Consider the following 13802-nt stretch of genomic DNA (forward strand, 5'->3'; position numbering starts at 1 on the left):
ATCAAAGTAGTACTAGTAACCTTATTGTTACCATCATGACGGTCCCGTCACCCCACTTACTTCAATGGGGTTCTCTTGTCACCCATTGGAGTAGTACTAGCTACTTTCAATATGTATACACCACACAGATACCATGGATGAATTACTCTGTGTGACCGGGGGCCGACATATATGGATTAATTGAACAGCCTTGCAGTCACGGGGATTTGTCACCTTCGAGAACTTGCCCAGTTCATTTTACATCATCCCTTTCTCCTCGTTAATCTGTTACTTTGCTTCTACACGATACACCCAACAGCATGGCTCAGCGGCCAGTGACGGGTATGTGACTGGTGAACTCAAGGCTTCTCGCCCTCCTAAGCGTGACCCCTGGGAAGAATTGACTTTCAACAAAGATGCCATTGCTAAGATTCACGGTTGCGGGTCTGGCGCCTTGGCGGATTGTCGATCGTTTCCACCTGCGATTCAAGATCTTGGCAGCATCTTTCGTGATTTGAAATCAAACCATCAATATCGTTTGACTAGGGAGGGTCGGAAGCACAGGAGAATCGCTTGATACTAGGACGCCCCTGGCAGAGTGACATCATCACTTTATCGCACGTCATTTATAACCACACTGCTCAAGGGGACAGTTCTTCCATTTCCGATCTTCCCTCTCATTATTTGATCAAAACGGCACCATGAGTCCCCGTCAGTTTCTAGATATCGAAAACAAAGCCGCTCCCGGCATCTCCTACTTCACACCCGCCCAAGACCCCCCCGCGGGAACAGCAGCTAACCCGCAATCCGATGGATCGGCACCTCCGAAGCTATTCCAGCCCCTCTCGGTGCGGGGGGTCACTTTCCACAATCGCATTGGAGTATGCCACTTCTGTTTCCCTGGTTTTAAGCGACAATGCTGATGTTGAGTTGAAACGTGAAGCTTTCGCCATTGTGTCAGTACTCCGGTGACGATGGCCATATGACGGACTGGCATATGGCCCATCTCGGAGGTATTGCTCAACGTGGACCAGGGTTTCTCATGGTTGAGGCAACGGCCGTTCAACCCGAAGGTCGTATTACTCCCGAAGATCTAGGACTATGGAAAGACTCGCAAATCGAGCCTTTGCGTCGCGTCGTTGAGTTTGTCCACAGCCAGAACCAGCTGATCGGGGTCCAAATCGCCCATGCAGGCCGGAAGGCAAGCACGGTGGCACCGTGGCTATCGGCCAATGATGCAGCCTCCGAAAGAGTGGGCGGTTGGCCAGATCATGTCAAAGGCCCTGCCGATATTCCGTTCAACGCTCAGAATCCTACTCCCAAGCAGATGACGAAGCAGGATATCGAGGACCTGAAGGTTGCATGGGCAGCGGCCGTCAAACGAGCCGTCAAGGCCGGTGCGGACTTTGTCGAAATCCACAATGCACATGGCTACCTCCTCATGTCCTTCCTTTCTCCCGCGGTGAATACACGGACCGATGAGTACGGGGGAAGCTTCGAGAACCGAGTTCGCCTCAGTATGGAGATTGCCAAACTGACCAGAGAGGCTACCCCTGAGGATAAACCCGTGTTCTTACGCGTGTCAGCTACCGACTGGCTAGAAGAATCGCGGCCCTCAGAGCCCAGCTGGAAACTAGAGGACACCGTCAAGTTTGCTCAGGCGCTCGCCGAGAGCGGCTACGTCGACATGATTGATATCAGCAGCGGTGGCACCCACTCGGCTCAGCACATCCATGCGAAGCCGGCCTTCCAGGCCCCTTTTGCCGTCGCCGTGAAAAAGGCAGTTGGGGACAAGCTGAAGGTAGGGTCAGTTGGTATGATAGACTCGGCGCAGCTGGCCAACTCCTTGTTGGAGAAAGAAGGTCTGGATTTTGTCATGGTCGGACGCGGCTTCCAGAAGAATCCGGGATTGGTCTGGGCCTGGGCCGATGATCTGAACGTCGAGATCTCCATGGCTAACCAGATTCGCTGGGGATTCTCTCGCCGTGGCGCCGGGCCGTTCTTGCGGAAAAGATGTGACAAGATATAGAGTTATAGAGTGCGTGGTTCGTGGAGTACATATACATAAGGGTATATGAGGATACAAACAACAGATGTTGTGGATAAGGCACTAAGTATAAAAACTAGTCTTCTTTGTTTGGCTGCTAGGATGTAACTAAACATAGTAGGAAATGGCGGTTAACTCTACTCAATTTCGATCGTATTTACATAAAACTGGCCTCCAAATATACATGGATCGAGGGTGATGCAAGCATGGATATCCCCGCAAAACAACATGAGATTTAAGGTACGGCACGTGAGTAGGTGAACAGAAACCCCCCTTTCTTACAGATGATGACGCGGTTCGGGCGAACTTCCTTCATGGATTTCTGTGCAAATAAATTGTTTGTCAGCATCTCACCTCATAATTATAAGGGACAAACAAAGGGTCGCAAGAGAACCTTTGGGGTCTTACCATTCCAAGCCTCCAGGGCCGCTTTCTCAGCATCCCATCCCCATAAGAACGCCTGCGTCTCACGATCTGTCCATCGATCGGGATTAGAGCCGCTGGTCATCGATAGACGGAACTGCTCATCTCGAGCCTGCTGTTCAGGTCCATCGGGAAGATGCAGCGTGATACGGTTTGCCGAGCCCGACTGTTGAACCTTCTCCGCGCGTTGTTTTCGAGAATTTTCATACGCTTGGAGAGCCAGGGGGATTTCACGTGCAGATGATATTGTGGACAGGAGGACCCCAAGAGCAGCAGCATCTTCGACGGCCTGTGCGGCGCCTTGAGCGACATATGGCCTGATTGAGATGTTAATTTGGCCAGTGTCACTTCAGAAAGTGTAGGGAGAAGCTCACAACATGGGATGGCAGGCATCACCGATCAGTGCCACACCACCTTTAATCCAAGTCTTCAATGGAGAGTGTAAACAGAGCTTCCATTCAAGGACTTCATCGTCCGCAGCCAAGTCGATGAGTTTCTGCACCTTTCGGTCCCAACCGCGATAGTTGTCAGCCATTCCCTGCTTCGACCCTTTAGTGGTCCACGATTCCTCCACGCCATGTCCATCCGGATGGAGCAATACCACGTTGAAGAGCTCATGGTTGCGAACAGGATAAGCGATTATGTGCCGCTCAGGCCCAAGCCAACGAGTTGCTTGTGGCTCGTTCACCAGATCTCTCAACTCAGGGTCGTTTTCCATCACACTCCGCGGCAGCATGATCCGATAGGCCGCATCTCCTGTCGGAATGGCCTTGGAGAGTGAGTTTTCACCAAGCAGATGGCCACGGATGGTGGATTTGATGCCATCAGCAGCGATCACAACATCCCCTCGAACAACAGTGCCATTAGCTAAGGTCACAGATGCCGGGTAGAACTGTACACCTGTGACGGTTGCATTTACTCGGAGCTTCACATTTGGTAGCGCCAGTACCTTGTCAATCAAGACGTTGTGGAGATCTGCACGATGAATGACTACCTGTTGGCCATATGTCTTGTTCACAGGCATCGTCCCTAGAAGGCTACCGTCTTGCCATCGGCGGACATGGATATGCTCCAGTGCAACGTCCTTAGAGTGTATCAACGGAGACACGCCCCATCCTTGTGTTGAATTAGTTGAGACGGCCCACTCTCCGTGGTCAGCAGCGAAGTACTCACGGTCAAAGAGCCGTAACATATTCGGGGAAACTTGGATGCCGGCACCGACCTCCTTGAGCTATACATTGATCTTCGTTAAGACAACTTCAGCAGCAGAGGCAGCACATTAGTCGCATACCTGTGGAGCAGATTCAAGGATCATGACATGATGCCCTTTCAACCCTAAAGTCAGGGCTGCCGCCATGCCACCGATCCCTTTGTCTATCAGTGGCCAAATCTTTCTGTTTCCGGAAACGCGGAAGCGTACCTGCCCTATACTAAGATTAGAGCATGGCGATTTTTGGTGAGGTCTTCACCAAGAATTTCAGATATGCAACCTACCCAACAACAATCACCTGGAAAGGTGTCTTCGCCTGTGCTACCATGATGGCAAGAAGTCCCCGAACGGCGATTCGCCAGACTCTAACGCGTGGGGAGATGACCTAGTCGCCTAAGAAATGATGTATACAAGAAAAGCCAAATAGACTATTGCGCGAAGATCCAAGTCATTCTATGAGTCCATCACCCGGTCTATAACAGCAACGCTGTCTATGAAAATTGGTCTAAATAAGAATCAATGGAAGACGGCAGCGAAGACATTATTTAGTTCCACGGACACCCCGATCTGTTCTACCGGCCCTGATGGAGAGGCTACTAAAACTAGAACTATCTCCACCAAAGGGAAGTACTAGGAAACGAGAGCTGTTGCAAGCCATTCGGACCCTGACCAGGGGTTATGTGTCGTATCGCCAACCATCCCTTCTAGCCTGCCTCGTGCGAACAATGCAGGGCAAGCGGGGGGTGGGGTTTGCGCCACCTCCTCCCTTCCCAAATATTGTTTGTTTTTCTCTTAATCTCCTTTACAATGGAGGGTATTCAATCGGATAATTGCCAGCAATCCAGACGGGTAGGCTATATTCTCGAAACTGTACGAAGTAGTACAGAAGGAACAAGATTAAGAACCGATGGGTGGCGCCGCTCAGTAAAGGGCGGGCGGTTACCCCCACGAGGCAAAGGACTTCCCCAAGGGTTTCTCCCTTTCATGGCCGGCTTCCTACCAACCCCCATATGCCGAGTTTCCTCTGCCTCCAGGCAGGCTAAAGGGTGCTGTCTATTCCCCAAAATCAGTCTTCCTCAGACCCACATCGTTGCACTGTCATCGTTGTCTAATCCTTAGGCAACAAACGCGTCAGAATCTGGCAATTTGCGAAAATCGCATCCCGGCAACCGTTTGGAGTGCACATCGCGGATTAGCAATTTGCGCCGATCAATTTTGTCGTCGCTTCCAGGTCAATGGTCACAATGCCTCTTAGAGGATTGCCTTCGCTGGTATGGGGTATTGCCGTGTTGACTGGTGTTTGCATGGTTTCCTGCCCCTAGAGTGCCCCTCCGTGTTTCTGTTTCTTTTTCTTTTTCTTTTTCTTCAGCTCCTCACTTGGGTTCTTTTGTTATAAGCGACCCCAAATTACAAAGCGGCAGCGTTACATGCATAATAGTGTGATGATAATGCAGCAAGGACAAAATATGCAAGGAGCTGAAAAAGCTCCCAAATGTCCCGACCAATGGGCGTCTTTCTGATCTTCTAACGACTGCTGTGGTTAGTTCACTGCAGATCCTTAACTCTACCTGGGTAGTTGATCGGTGGTAAATTCCCCCCCGCCGTACGAACTCCACATCCAACCCATGAAGAGTCCACCACCGGCTTCTCGTCTGTTTCCCTTCCCGGAAGGGATTCTCTATCTTGTGTGCCTTGGTACCTTGTCTGACCACCACCCAGCCAACGACGCTCTAGACCCTTGTTACACAGTTTGGAAGAATACCTCTTCGTCCTACAGCTGCTCATGAGACCTTGCATTCACATTTTCGCCGACATGGTGGCGGCTAGTGATGCTATTGATAGCTAAGGAAGCGCCGGGTCCGAGGCCTTCAGCGCCCAGGCTCTTCCTTGTTGCGACCATGGCTGGAAATTGGCTTCTTAGCTCGAGAGAAAAGGAGCTGCTGTTTATGGCGCAAACCCGCCGTCCAAGCCGCCTATGCTCCTATAGCGCCTCTAAAAGGAAATCGTCGGTTTGTGTACACAATTCGACATAGTTCCTTCGATTAAGCGACCCTAGGTATCGATGTGTATAATCTATGGGGGAGACTCTTGGCAAAATCAGTTATGGGCCTCTAAAAATATAACTCAACATCCGCACTGATGGAGAAACATATTAGCCCCGCTTAAGTACCAGGGCCGGCCACCCTGATATACCGACCTAGAAGTCTGGTGGCATCCTCTGCCGATTAGTGATACCATTTGATCAATATCCGCTTTTGGTTGGCGGCTGTCGCGCCAGAGCGAAATTCTTGATATCCCCGAAAGACGAACCAGTGTTCCGTCGATGCGATGGCTTCGATATTACTGCGAACTCAAAGGTCAAACGTAGCGGGGGTGACGGTTGGTAATCGATTTCAAATGCAAGAGAGGACACCACTGGTCGGTCTGGAGTACAGAGGATAAACAAACCCTGTAGATTTGAAATGGTCAGATACTTGAGAAGTTACACTGCCTCAACGGACTAGGCCCCTTCCGTGGAAGCTTCATAATGCTCCCGTAAGCAGGAAGCTACGTGGCCAATCTAGGCCATCTATACTTGGTTTGATGCGAGCCATTGTGATAAGGAATACTTTCCATGATATAGGGCATAAGATCTAAAACAGCTCTTCCGGTGAGCACGGACGGAATTTGATCCTCCACAGTCGTTGGAAGGGGGAAGCCGCGCAATTATGCGTCTTATCGCGAGGGACATGGATTTCCGCCCTCAATGAAATGGACAAAGGATAGCAGCAACATTATCTCAAAGGAAGTTAGTGTCGATGGGGTTGATATTTCGGCATCTCAAGATTAGAATCGGATATTGGTGACCCTTCTTTTTTTCTGCTTCCTAGGGAACGTTGATAGTATACAGGCATGTACTTTTGCAGGCTGTTCAGACTAGTTCTCGGAGCCTAGCTAATGGCGCGTTGTGTGAAGAAAAGAGAGATAGAAAGAACCAAACAAATGTAGATTTCCGGTGCCACTCATCCAACTGTTGCATAGTCTCGCAGACCGTGCCCGAAGGACAGGGACGATCGTACGACATAAATATTCCCACTCCGAGGCACCCAGAATGCTACATCCAACTGGAAAATATGACTACATCGATATCTGTTGATTTACTTCCATGTAACTCTTGCATATTGATCAAAGGGATCACATGGACATGCTACTAATTGCCGCTCCTTTCTTGCTTCTGTAAAAGCATTATAACAGTTACAACCATGGTGTTGGAAACATAACAATGGAAAGAAGACAATTGTTAGCTATGTGCAGACTATGAAGTGTATAAACGATGATCTCCCGGTACTTTGAGGGAGTATAATGCCCGTGACTTTTGCCAATCTACACTAATTTTCTCACTCTTGAATCGAGTCTGGCTGAGAGAAAATTCAAGTACTCGACCAACCTATGGGGTTGGGTTAAAATCCCGTGACCTTCGAACAGCGACAACTGCACGATCACGGGGACACTCGAAGACCACAAACGAGACACCTATCGAGCCGCCAGCATTTATGCGCCTGAATCTGGAACCGGCGCGGACCATCCCATTTGATCATCGCTGGAGTTTTGGATTCGACGTTGAGGATTCTGGCACTAGCAGGCTTCTCGATATCCAACCAACATGTTGAGAATATAGCCTATAATAGGATGGTCTTCCTGTAACTTCCCTGGGAGATAGAGCCGATTCTTTAACCACCCCTCAGGCGCTTTAAGCTTTGCTGGTGCCTGTTTGTGGCGATCACTTGGGCTGTCCTTCAACAGGCTGTAGAAGCTCTGCACTTGAACGTTATACATGCGATCGAGGGTCAGGCGCAGACTTGCTGTCCATGCCCTATAGCTCGCCATTCGGGTAGCGGGCCAGGGCTGCAACTTCACCATGACCGCCACCGTGCACTTGCGCCTGGGTTCGTTTGGACCGATTGTAAATGGACATTTCGGTCTCGGTTGCCGCTCCTACAGTAGCATTAACAATATCCATGAATTCAGCCTCGACGCGAAGCCTTCCTACGCACCCAACTCAGGGACTTGGAGTCCTGACTAATCACATGGAACTGGAATTTGTTGCCATAGTACGTCTGACTGATGATGTGCGTGCCCTTTGTCTTGGAAAAGTCCTTCCAGGCATCGATTACATCGAAGTCTTCCGGATCCCAGACCGGAAGGGACTCAGTGTTTCTCAAGAAGCTATCGCTGATACTATTCCAGCTTAACTCGGCCGGCCTAACGGACGCAGAATACGTCCACAGATCCAAGGAGAAGACTCTGTAGTAGCTGTTCGTCTCCATGGTGTTCTCGTATCCGTACTCGGTCGAAGCGGTCACGGAGACGCCCATGTACTTGACCCTGCCGAGGCCGAGGCCGAGAGATTTTCGGCTAAGGAAGCACCGTTATCGATTTCGAGGTCGTTGTACTACGTTCATTGCCCTTTGTAGCCGTACCGAAAGTCCTTAGGCAGGTAGAATTTGCCCTCGACGCCTGGGAGCGAGAGCTCCTGCCTCTCGCCCCAGTCCGACTCGACGATTCTGTACCACCGACTTCCGGATAGGACGGTGGACTCTGTCTAGATCCGTAGGAACGATTGCTGTTTGTCCTGTTAGTCCAGGTTCCATTGCAGTGGCATCAGTGACGGGCTAAAAGGTTGACACTGTGGCCTGGGTATTCCACTGCCGGTAGGTTTCCGTCCTTGGTGGAAGCATCGTGGGTCGCCATATTTATGCAAGTTTGAGTAATGTATGCTTCTGGGGAAAAGCTCAGCGCACGGAGAGGAATCGATACAACGGGACTGTAGGAGGCGTTGATGGTCAAACTGGATTCCGAGGACGAACGATTCCCCCATCTTATGAGTTCTGGAATCGGCCTCTACCCCGTACTTTCCAAGTCAACTCGTCCTGGGTCAGCTCTTACCCCTTATTTCCCAGTGTATCTTCAGCTGAGGATCTGCAGGAGATGAATATAGGCCCCCGTGGTAGGTGGTCCAATGGTACAACTTGGAAGTGAACCTGCATGGTAGGCGTTGTCCCATTTTGCGAAATCACCTTGACATAACAGGAACCATTCCCTACCTAACACTACGGGCCTCTACGTCACAATTAAGTGACCCCCATTTGAAGAGGAAGGTATCTGCAGTGCTGTCAGAGGGGACTGACCCTAGTGTAAGCTAGTTTTAGTGTCACAGGGGAGATTAGCAGCAAGCAGACTTATTACAAGGACACTACACTGCAAATCGCGAGCCTTTGGGGGCGAAGACATGCCATTCAAATAGTACTTTTGAAAACAAAGCCCACTTCGTGCGAGAGTTGCCTGAGAATCCGGGATGCATGGGACTTCGATGATAGCCGCTCGCGAGCCTTGTGCAATTGATCTACGATACTAACGCATGACGATGAGAACCCTATGCATGATAATTTATATGCCTTCTCTGTAATTTTACTTCACGGAATGGACGGGGATATGTTGCATGTATGGAGAGAGTGGTTTTGCTCTTAATTTCTTTCTTTTCTTTTCTTTTCCTTCGCATAGCATATAGTGGCAGTTGCAGAATGACATTTATCATCCCAGACGAAGTGAAGGTTCAGCCAACAGGAGCTCCAGAGATCAGTAATGTCAATGTTGTCAAATTGGCTTCCCTACTTGATGGGGTTTCCCATACTGCGCATGCTGTCTAGTACACATACCTCTCCATATCGAAGAGGTACAACTATTTGCTGACCTTAATCGGTCAAATACCGGGAAAGATGAACGCTGACCTAATATCCGGCGCCACAGAAAATACATGAACATGATCTTATATTGGTATATGAGGCTGTAAACGTCCCATGCGCAAGAGCATACCTTACCATCCCGACCATCGGACCCAAACATCGACTATCTTGGTCGCATCCGGGTCACTAGACGAGTCGACCACCAAGTACCAACCGTACATCGCCCCGGTGATGCACGTATGGTTGGGGTATATCTTCACTGTCTGACCAACGCGGAGTGGAATCTCTTTGGCGGCGTCCCTTGACTCCCAACTCACGATGCTGTGCTCCTGACTGATCCGATCAATGATCAGACGATCCCCAGACGCCTCAGAGTCCGGTACTCCCCAAGGCCCAATAACCCCCCAGCCCTTATAACTGGGACATGGCTCACGGCCCAAGCCCAGAACCCCCACAGCCACCAGGGCCTCTGGACACTCACGCTCCCCATCATTATAAACACTGCATGTCTCCCCAGCCACAAAGGCCCCAACCTCATCCTGAAACCTCTGCCTTACACCTCCAGCGTCGGTACTCATCTGCTGCATATCCAACAACGGATAGTTTCCCGCATGCAACTCAACCCTCACCCCACCCCGGAACTCCCCAGTATCAGGCTCCCTCAACAACGCCCTTAACGCCTCCAGCTCCTCATCCCCCTCGCCCAAACCCGCAACAGCCTCCGCAGCAACAACCTGCGGCGTCGCCCCAACACTAACCACCAACTCCCTCTCCGGCAACCCCTTCGCATTCCCCGCCACAGCCCGCAAACAAGCCTCCACCTCCCCCCTCAAATGCCGCAGCGCATCCCCCCTCCCCTTCCCCCCATAACTCAAACTACTATGCGAGTAAACCCCTACTAACCTCCCTAGACCCCGACTCTCCGCCTCCGCCAACTTCCCTAGTAACCCGCCCTTATCCACCTGCGCGGGCGGCAACCCAGCGCGATGATACCCACAATCAACCTTCACAAACACCCCGACCGGAAACCCCGTCACCGCAGCAAACCCATCCAAGAACCTTACCTGGTCCGGATGATCAACCATCACCGATACGCTCCCCTCACCTAGTTCTGCCGCGGCAGCTGCTAACCGGTCCACCTGCGACGGCACCACAGGGATCCCGTATAGGATGTTCACCCGGTGGCCGTTATCCCGGTACTCCTTTAGCAGGGGGGCCAGGTTCTCGATCTCCAGGAGGGTGGAGGCTACGAAGTTGATGGTCTGAGATGAGGTCCCGACTTGGAGGCGGGCGAGTTCGGTTGTCTGTTTTCTACATTTAATGGACGTTCCCGGAACTATTCTGGCTGTTTGGGGTTGGGTGTCTTGGTGATGTACTTACCTTGTGGCTTTTGACGTGGGCGCGAAAGTCGACGCCGAGGGTTTGAATGGTTTTGTGCATGGACGTGCAGTGGCGGGTTATGATGGCGCGGTCGAGGATGGCGGCGGGTTTAGGGATTTCGGTGAGGGTTTTGTGGAGGTAGAATTGGAGGAGGGATTCTTTGGCGGGGAGGGGGCGTTGGGGGATAGCAGTTGGGATTAGAGGGGCCATTTTTGTGGATTGTGGTTTTTATATTTTAGAGGTGGCGGGTTATAGTAGGTAGAGATTAAAGTGATTCTTTTTTCTATGTAGGAGTGGGAAGTATTGTATATTTATTATATAGATCTTGGGAGGGGTGACGTCTATTATATAGTGGGGACTGTTTGTTCTGTTTGGTCGGGTTGATGGTTTTACCTGATTGTTGTTCCTAGGTTAGTTATATATATATCTACGATTAAATTGAATTGTGGAGATCTTGTTTCCAAATATGTTCGATTGTGGTACACTTTTGAAAGCACTTTTGGTTTGATGTCCAGATAGGGGAATTCGCATCGATGATAATAAGCAACATATAGAACCCTCCGATCTAGAACATGATTAGACAGAAAAGAAATATATCATTTCCAACGCCGTAAATATGCAACGACTAGATAAAAATAGCCGTCGGATCTGGTCCCGGACGGAGTGAACAGAAAGAAAATTACACGTAAAGAAAAGGGTGGCGTCGTTTCATACTGGTATCTGTCGGTCATGTGCAGGTCATTCGTGATGACGTATCTCGTAGGGCTGGGGCCATCATATCAAATAAAATATGTACAGTAACGTATACAATGGCGGGCATAGTCTGTCGCTTAAGGATATAGAGGGAGGAAGTGGGAGAATTAAGCCGTGAACATAAGTCGTAATTTGCTGGATCGTTTCTTTTTCTCTTTGGGTTGGGGGTCTCTATCCGAGCGGTGAGAACGATGGGATTCGGCCTTCGACGGGGCTCTGGAGGGTGCATGAGATGGGCCTCGGGTGGGAGCCCGAGAGGGTGCCTTGGTGGGGGCCCTCGACGGAGTATAGGATGATGCTTTCGATGGAGTGCCGAAGATGGATTTGGTCGGTGCTCTTGAGGCAACATACGACTCTGGCCGGTCGTCTACTCGAGTCGGCGCGTGAGAGCGCGGGGCCCGTGAGCGACGCGACCGATGGGAGGATGCTCTCGATTCCTCGTCATCGAACTTAAACCGAGGATCCCGCATCATGCGGGCGGTGGTTACGTCAATGCCCGACATCATAGCAGCAGTCGGGGTGATGAATTCACCGTCGACTGATGTGCCAACGCTCTCGTCGGCAGCGTCGGCCACACCTCTCCGCCACATTTCAACGCCGCTCAGGCATTCGGTGTTGATCTCCACCATGTCATCCATGGCAGCGGACTCTTCGGGCCGCGGGCCGGGCCCACGAGTGACTTCGTTGCCGTTACCAGTCATCTGCTTGATAATCTTATAGCCGCCGAACATGACAATCGTCGCACTGAGACCGACACCGGCGGCGATGAGGAACTGCGGGCTAGCAAGCAGTGCGAAAATGGAGGGCGCGGCCGATTTGAGCGTCGACAGTGCGGCCGGGGCCATCTTCGAAGCTATGTTACTGATCTCCGCTAGGGTTAGTGCAACGGCGGCCATGGCATCCGGGTTCTTCTGAAGGTGCGCGATTGTTGCTGTCGCACTGTGGTGCACACAGTTGGCTTCTTCTATAAGCCACTGGGCGCGGTTCACCAGGCCGCTCAGTTCCGGGTCTTCAATCTTCTGCAGCTGGCCGGCTTGTGGGGACGGTTGCTTTGTCATTGCTTGGGGATTGTAGTCGCCGTATGCCAAGTCCATGTCAACGTGCGCATGAGATTTGGAGCGACTAGCGGTCGGCCGGGCCCCGGGGTCCCGCATGCTAATATCATGATGGGTGTGCCGACGAATTAGGTCCTGTGGACGGGCGTAGTGAGAGTCTGCAACCGAACCGCGATCCCGTTCGTATTCATATTCGTAGTCGTCGTCATAGTAATGTCGGGAGTGATGACTGCGGCCCGAATGGTGTCGCGAACGACTCCTCCGGGATGAGGCGACTGAGGGGGCATCGTCAATGGTGTAGTTTTGCAATGCCTTCAGGGCCTCTTTTTCGGCGATGACGGCATTACGTTCAGATTGGAACTGGGCCTTGCGGTCGCGATAGGCATTCTTGGCATGGCTGAAAACACCAAACAATTGTTTACTCTGTCAGGAAACATGGTTAGTAACCCGCCACACGAATAGTACGGGACATGGCACCTACCGTGCTTACTACCTTGCCGGACTTGTCAATCACGGCAACGGTTTCGCCGAATGGGGCCATTATGGCTGAGGAGCAGAATGACACTGCTTAGGTCGTGAAACGGTAAGAGGTTACGACCGACTTTCGAGTCAAACGCGATGGCAAGGCGTCCACATCCAAGCCTAAAAAGGTACCTACCGATAAAGCGATCGCCTTTAAGTGATAAGCGAACAGGCCCGAGACTGAGCGGTGTAAGGTAATCGAGTATATAAATATCGGGACTAAGTCCACCGGGTGGAGAATTGACCCGATCTTCCAAACTTTGAGAACGAAAATGATCGTTCTAGGCCCAGGAAGGAAACAAAAGAAAAGGCTCGCAGGGCTGCAGTAATAAAGGAAGCGATGGCGAATTCTCACGCACGGGAAAGCTGGTGCCTGGTGGAAGTTGCTTCCGCTCAGCTGTGGTCAGGGATGATGGATTTATATACAAATCGAATCAGACGGCGATTTCCGGGTGTGTCAACCAAGTCAAACGACCACAAAGTCGCTTTGCATCGGAGGCAAGGCCACGAAAGAGAGATGTTTAAAAGAATAAAATCCAAAGATGAAAAATCGTGGAAAGAATAAAAGGAGGGGGCTGGTGGGTTCTAAAAAGAACGAGATAGCGACTCAAGCGCCTAAAAAACGGGCACGAAAGAGCGAACAGGATTCCGTACCGCCAGAAGCCTTTACGGTTGGGTGTCAATGACAAGGCGGCCGATTCTGGTGGAAA

The 13802-nt window shown here is 51.1% G+C and overlaps 4 protein-coding genes across 4 annotated transcripts; 1 reads left to right on the plus strand and 3 right to left on the minus strand.

Annotated features, from left to right (window-relative positions):
- The first annotated feature begins 557 nt into the window (after positions 1-557).
- BDW43DRAFT_41157 (NADH:flavin oxidoreductase/NADH oxidase) lies at positions 558-2241 on the plus strand. Its single transcript, XM_032050021.1, has 2 exons — positions 558-860; positions 923-2241. The coding sequence occupies exons 1-2, from the start codon at positions 681-683 to the stop codon at positions 2006-2008; spliced, it is 1266 nt and encodes a 421-aa protein (XP_031901981.1). The 5' UTR covers positions 558-680; the 3' UTR covers positions 2009-2241.
- A 63-nt stretch (positions 2242-2304) lies between these two features.
- On the minus strand, positions 2305-3987 carry BDW43DRAFT_299100 (putative salicylate hydroxylase; the record flags this gene model as incomplete). Its single annotated transcript, XM_032044673.1, has 7 exons — positions 2305-2348; positions 2435-2766; positions 2824-3565; positions 3623-3680; positions 3741-3823; positions 3870-3874; positions 3944-3987. 7 exons carry the CDS (start codon positions 3985-3987, stop codon positions 2305-2307), a joined length of 1308 nt encoding a protein of 435 aa, XP_031901982.1.
- A 5309-nt stretch (positions 3988-9296) lies between these two features.
- On the minus strand, positions 9297-10972 carry BDW43DRAFT_318471 (putative serine dehydratase domain-containing protein; the record flags this gene model as incomplete). Its single annotated transcript, XM_032048706.1, has 2 exons — positions 9297-10718; positions 10759-10972. The coding sequence occupies 2 exons, from the start codon at positions 10970-10972 to the stop codon at positions 9514-9516; spliced, it is 1419 nt and encodes a 472-aa protein (XP_031901983.1). The 3' UTR covers positions 9297-9513.
- A 164-nt stretch (positions 10973-11136) lies between these two features.
- Positions 11137-13488, minus strand: BDW43DRAFT_41386 (uncharacterized protein). The gene is made up of 3 exons (XM_032050024.1): positions 13229-13488; positions 13052-13134; positions 11137-12993 (listed from the first exon to the last, which is right to left on the minus strand). Exons 2-3 carry the CDS (start codon positions 13109-13111, stop codon positions 11623-11625), a joined length of 1431 nt encoding a protein of 476 aa, XP_031901984.1. The 5' UTR covers positions 13112-13134; positions 13229-13488; the 3' UTR covers positions 11137-11622.
- Positions 13489-13802: the final 314 nt, after the last annotated feature.

This window comes from Aspergillus alliaceus (genome assembly GCF_009176365.1).
Source record: "Aspergillus alliaceus strain CBS 536.65 unplaced genomic scaffold BDW43scaffold_13, whole genome shotgun sequence".
In the NCBI taxonomy this organism is placed as follows: domain Eukaryota; kingdom Fungi; phylum Ascomycota; class Eurotiomycetes; order Eurotiales; family Aspergillaceae; genus Aspergillus; species Aspergillus alliaceus.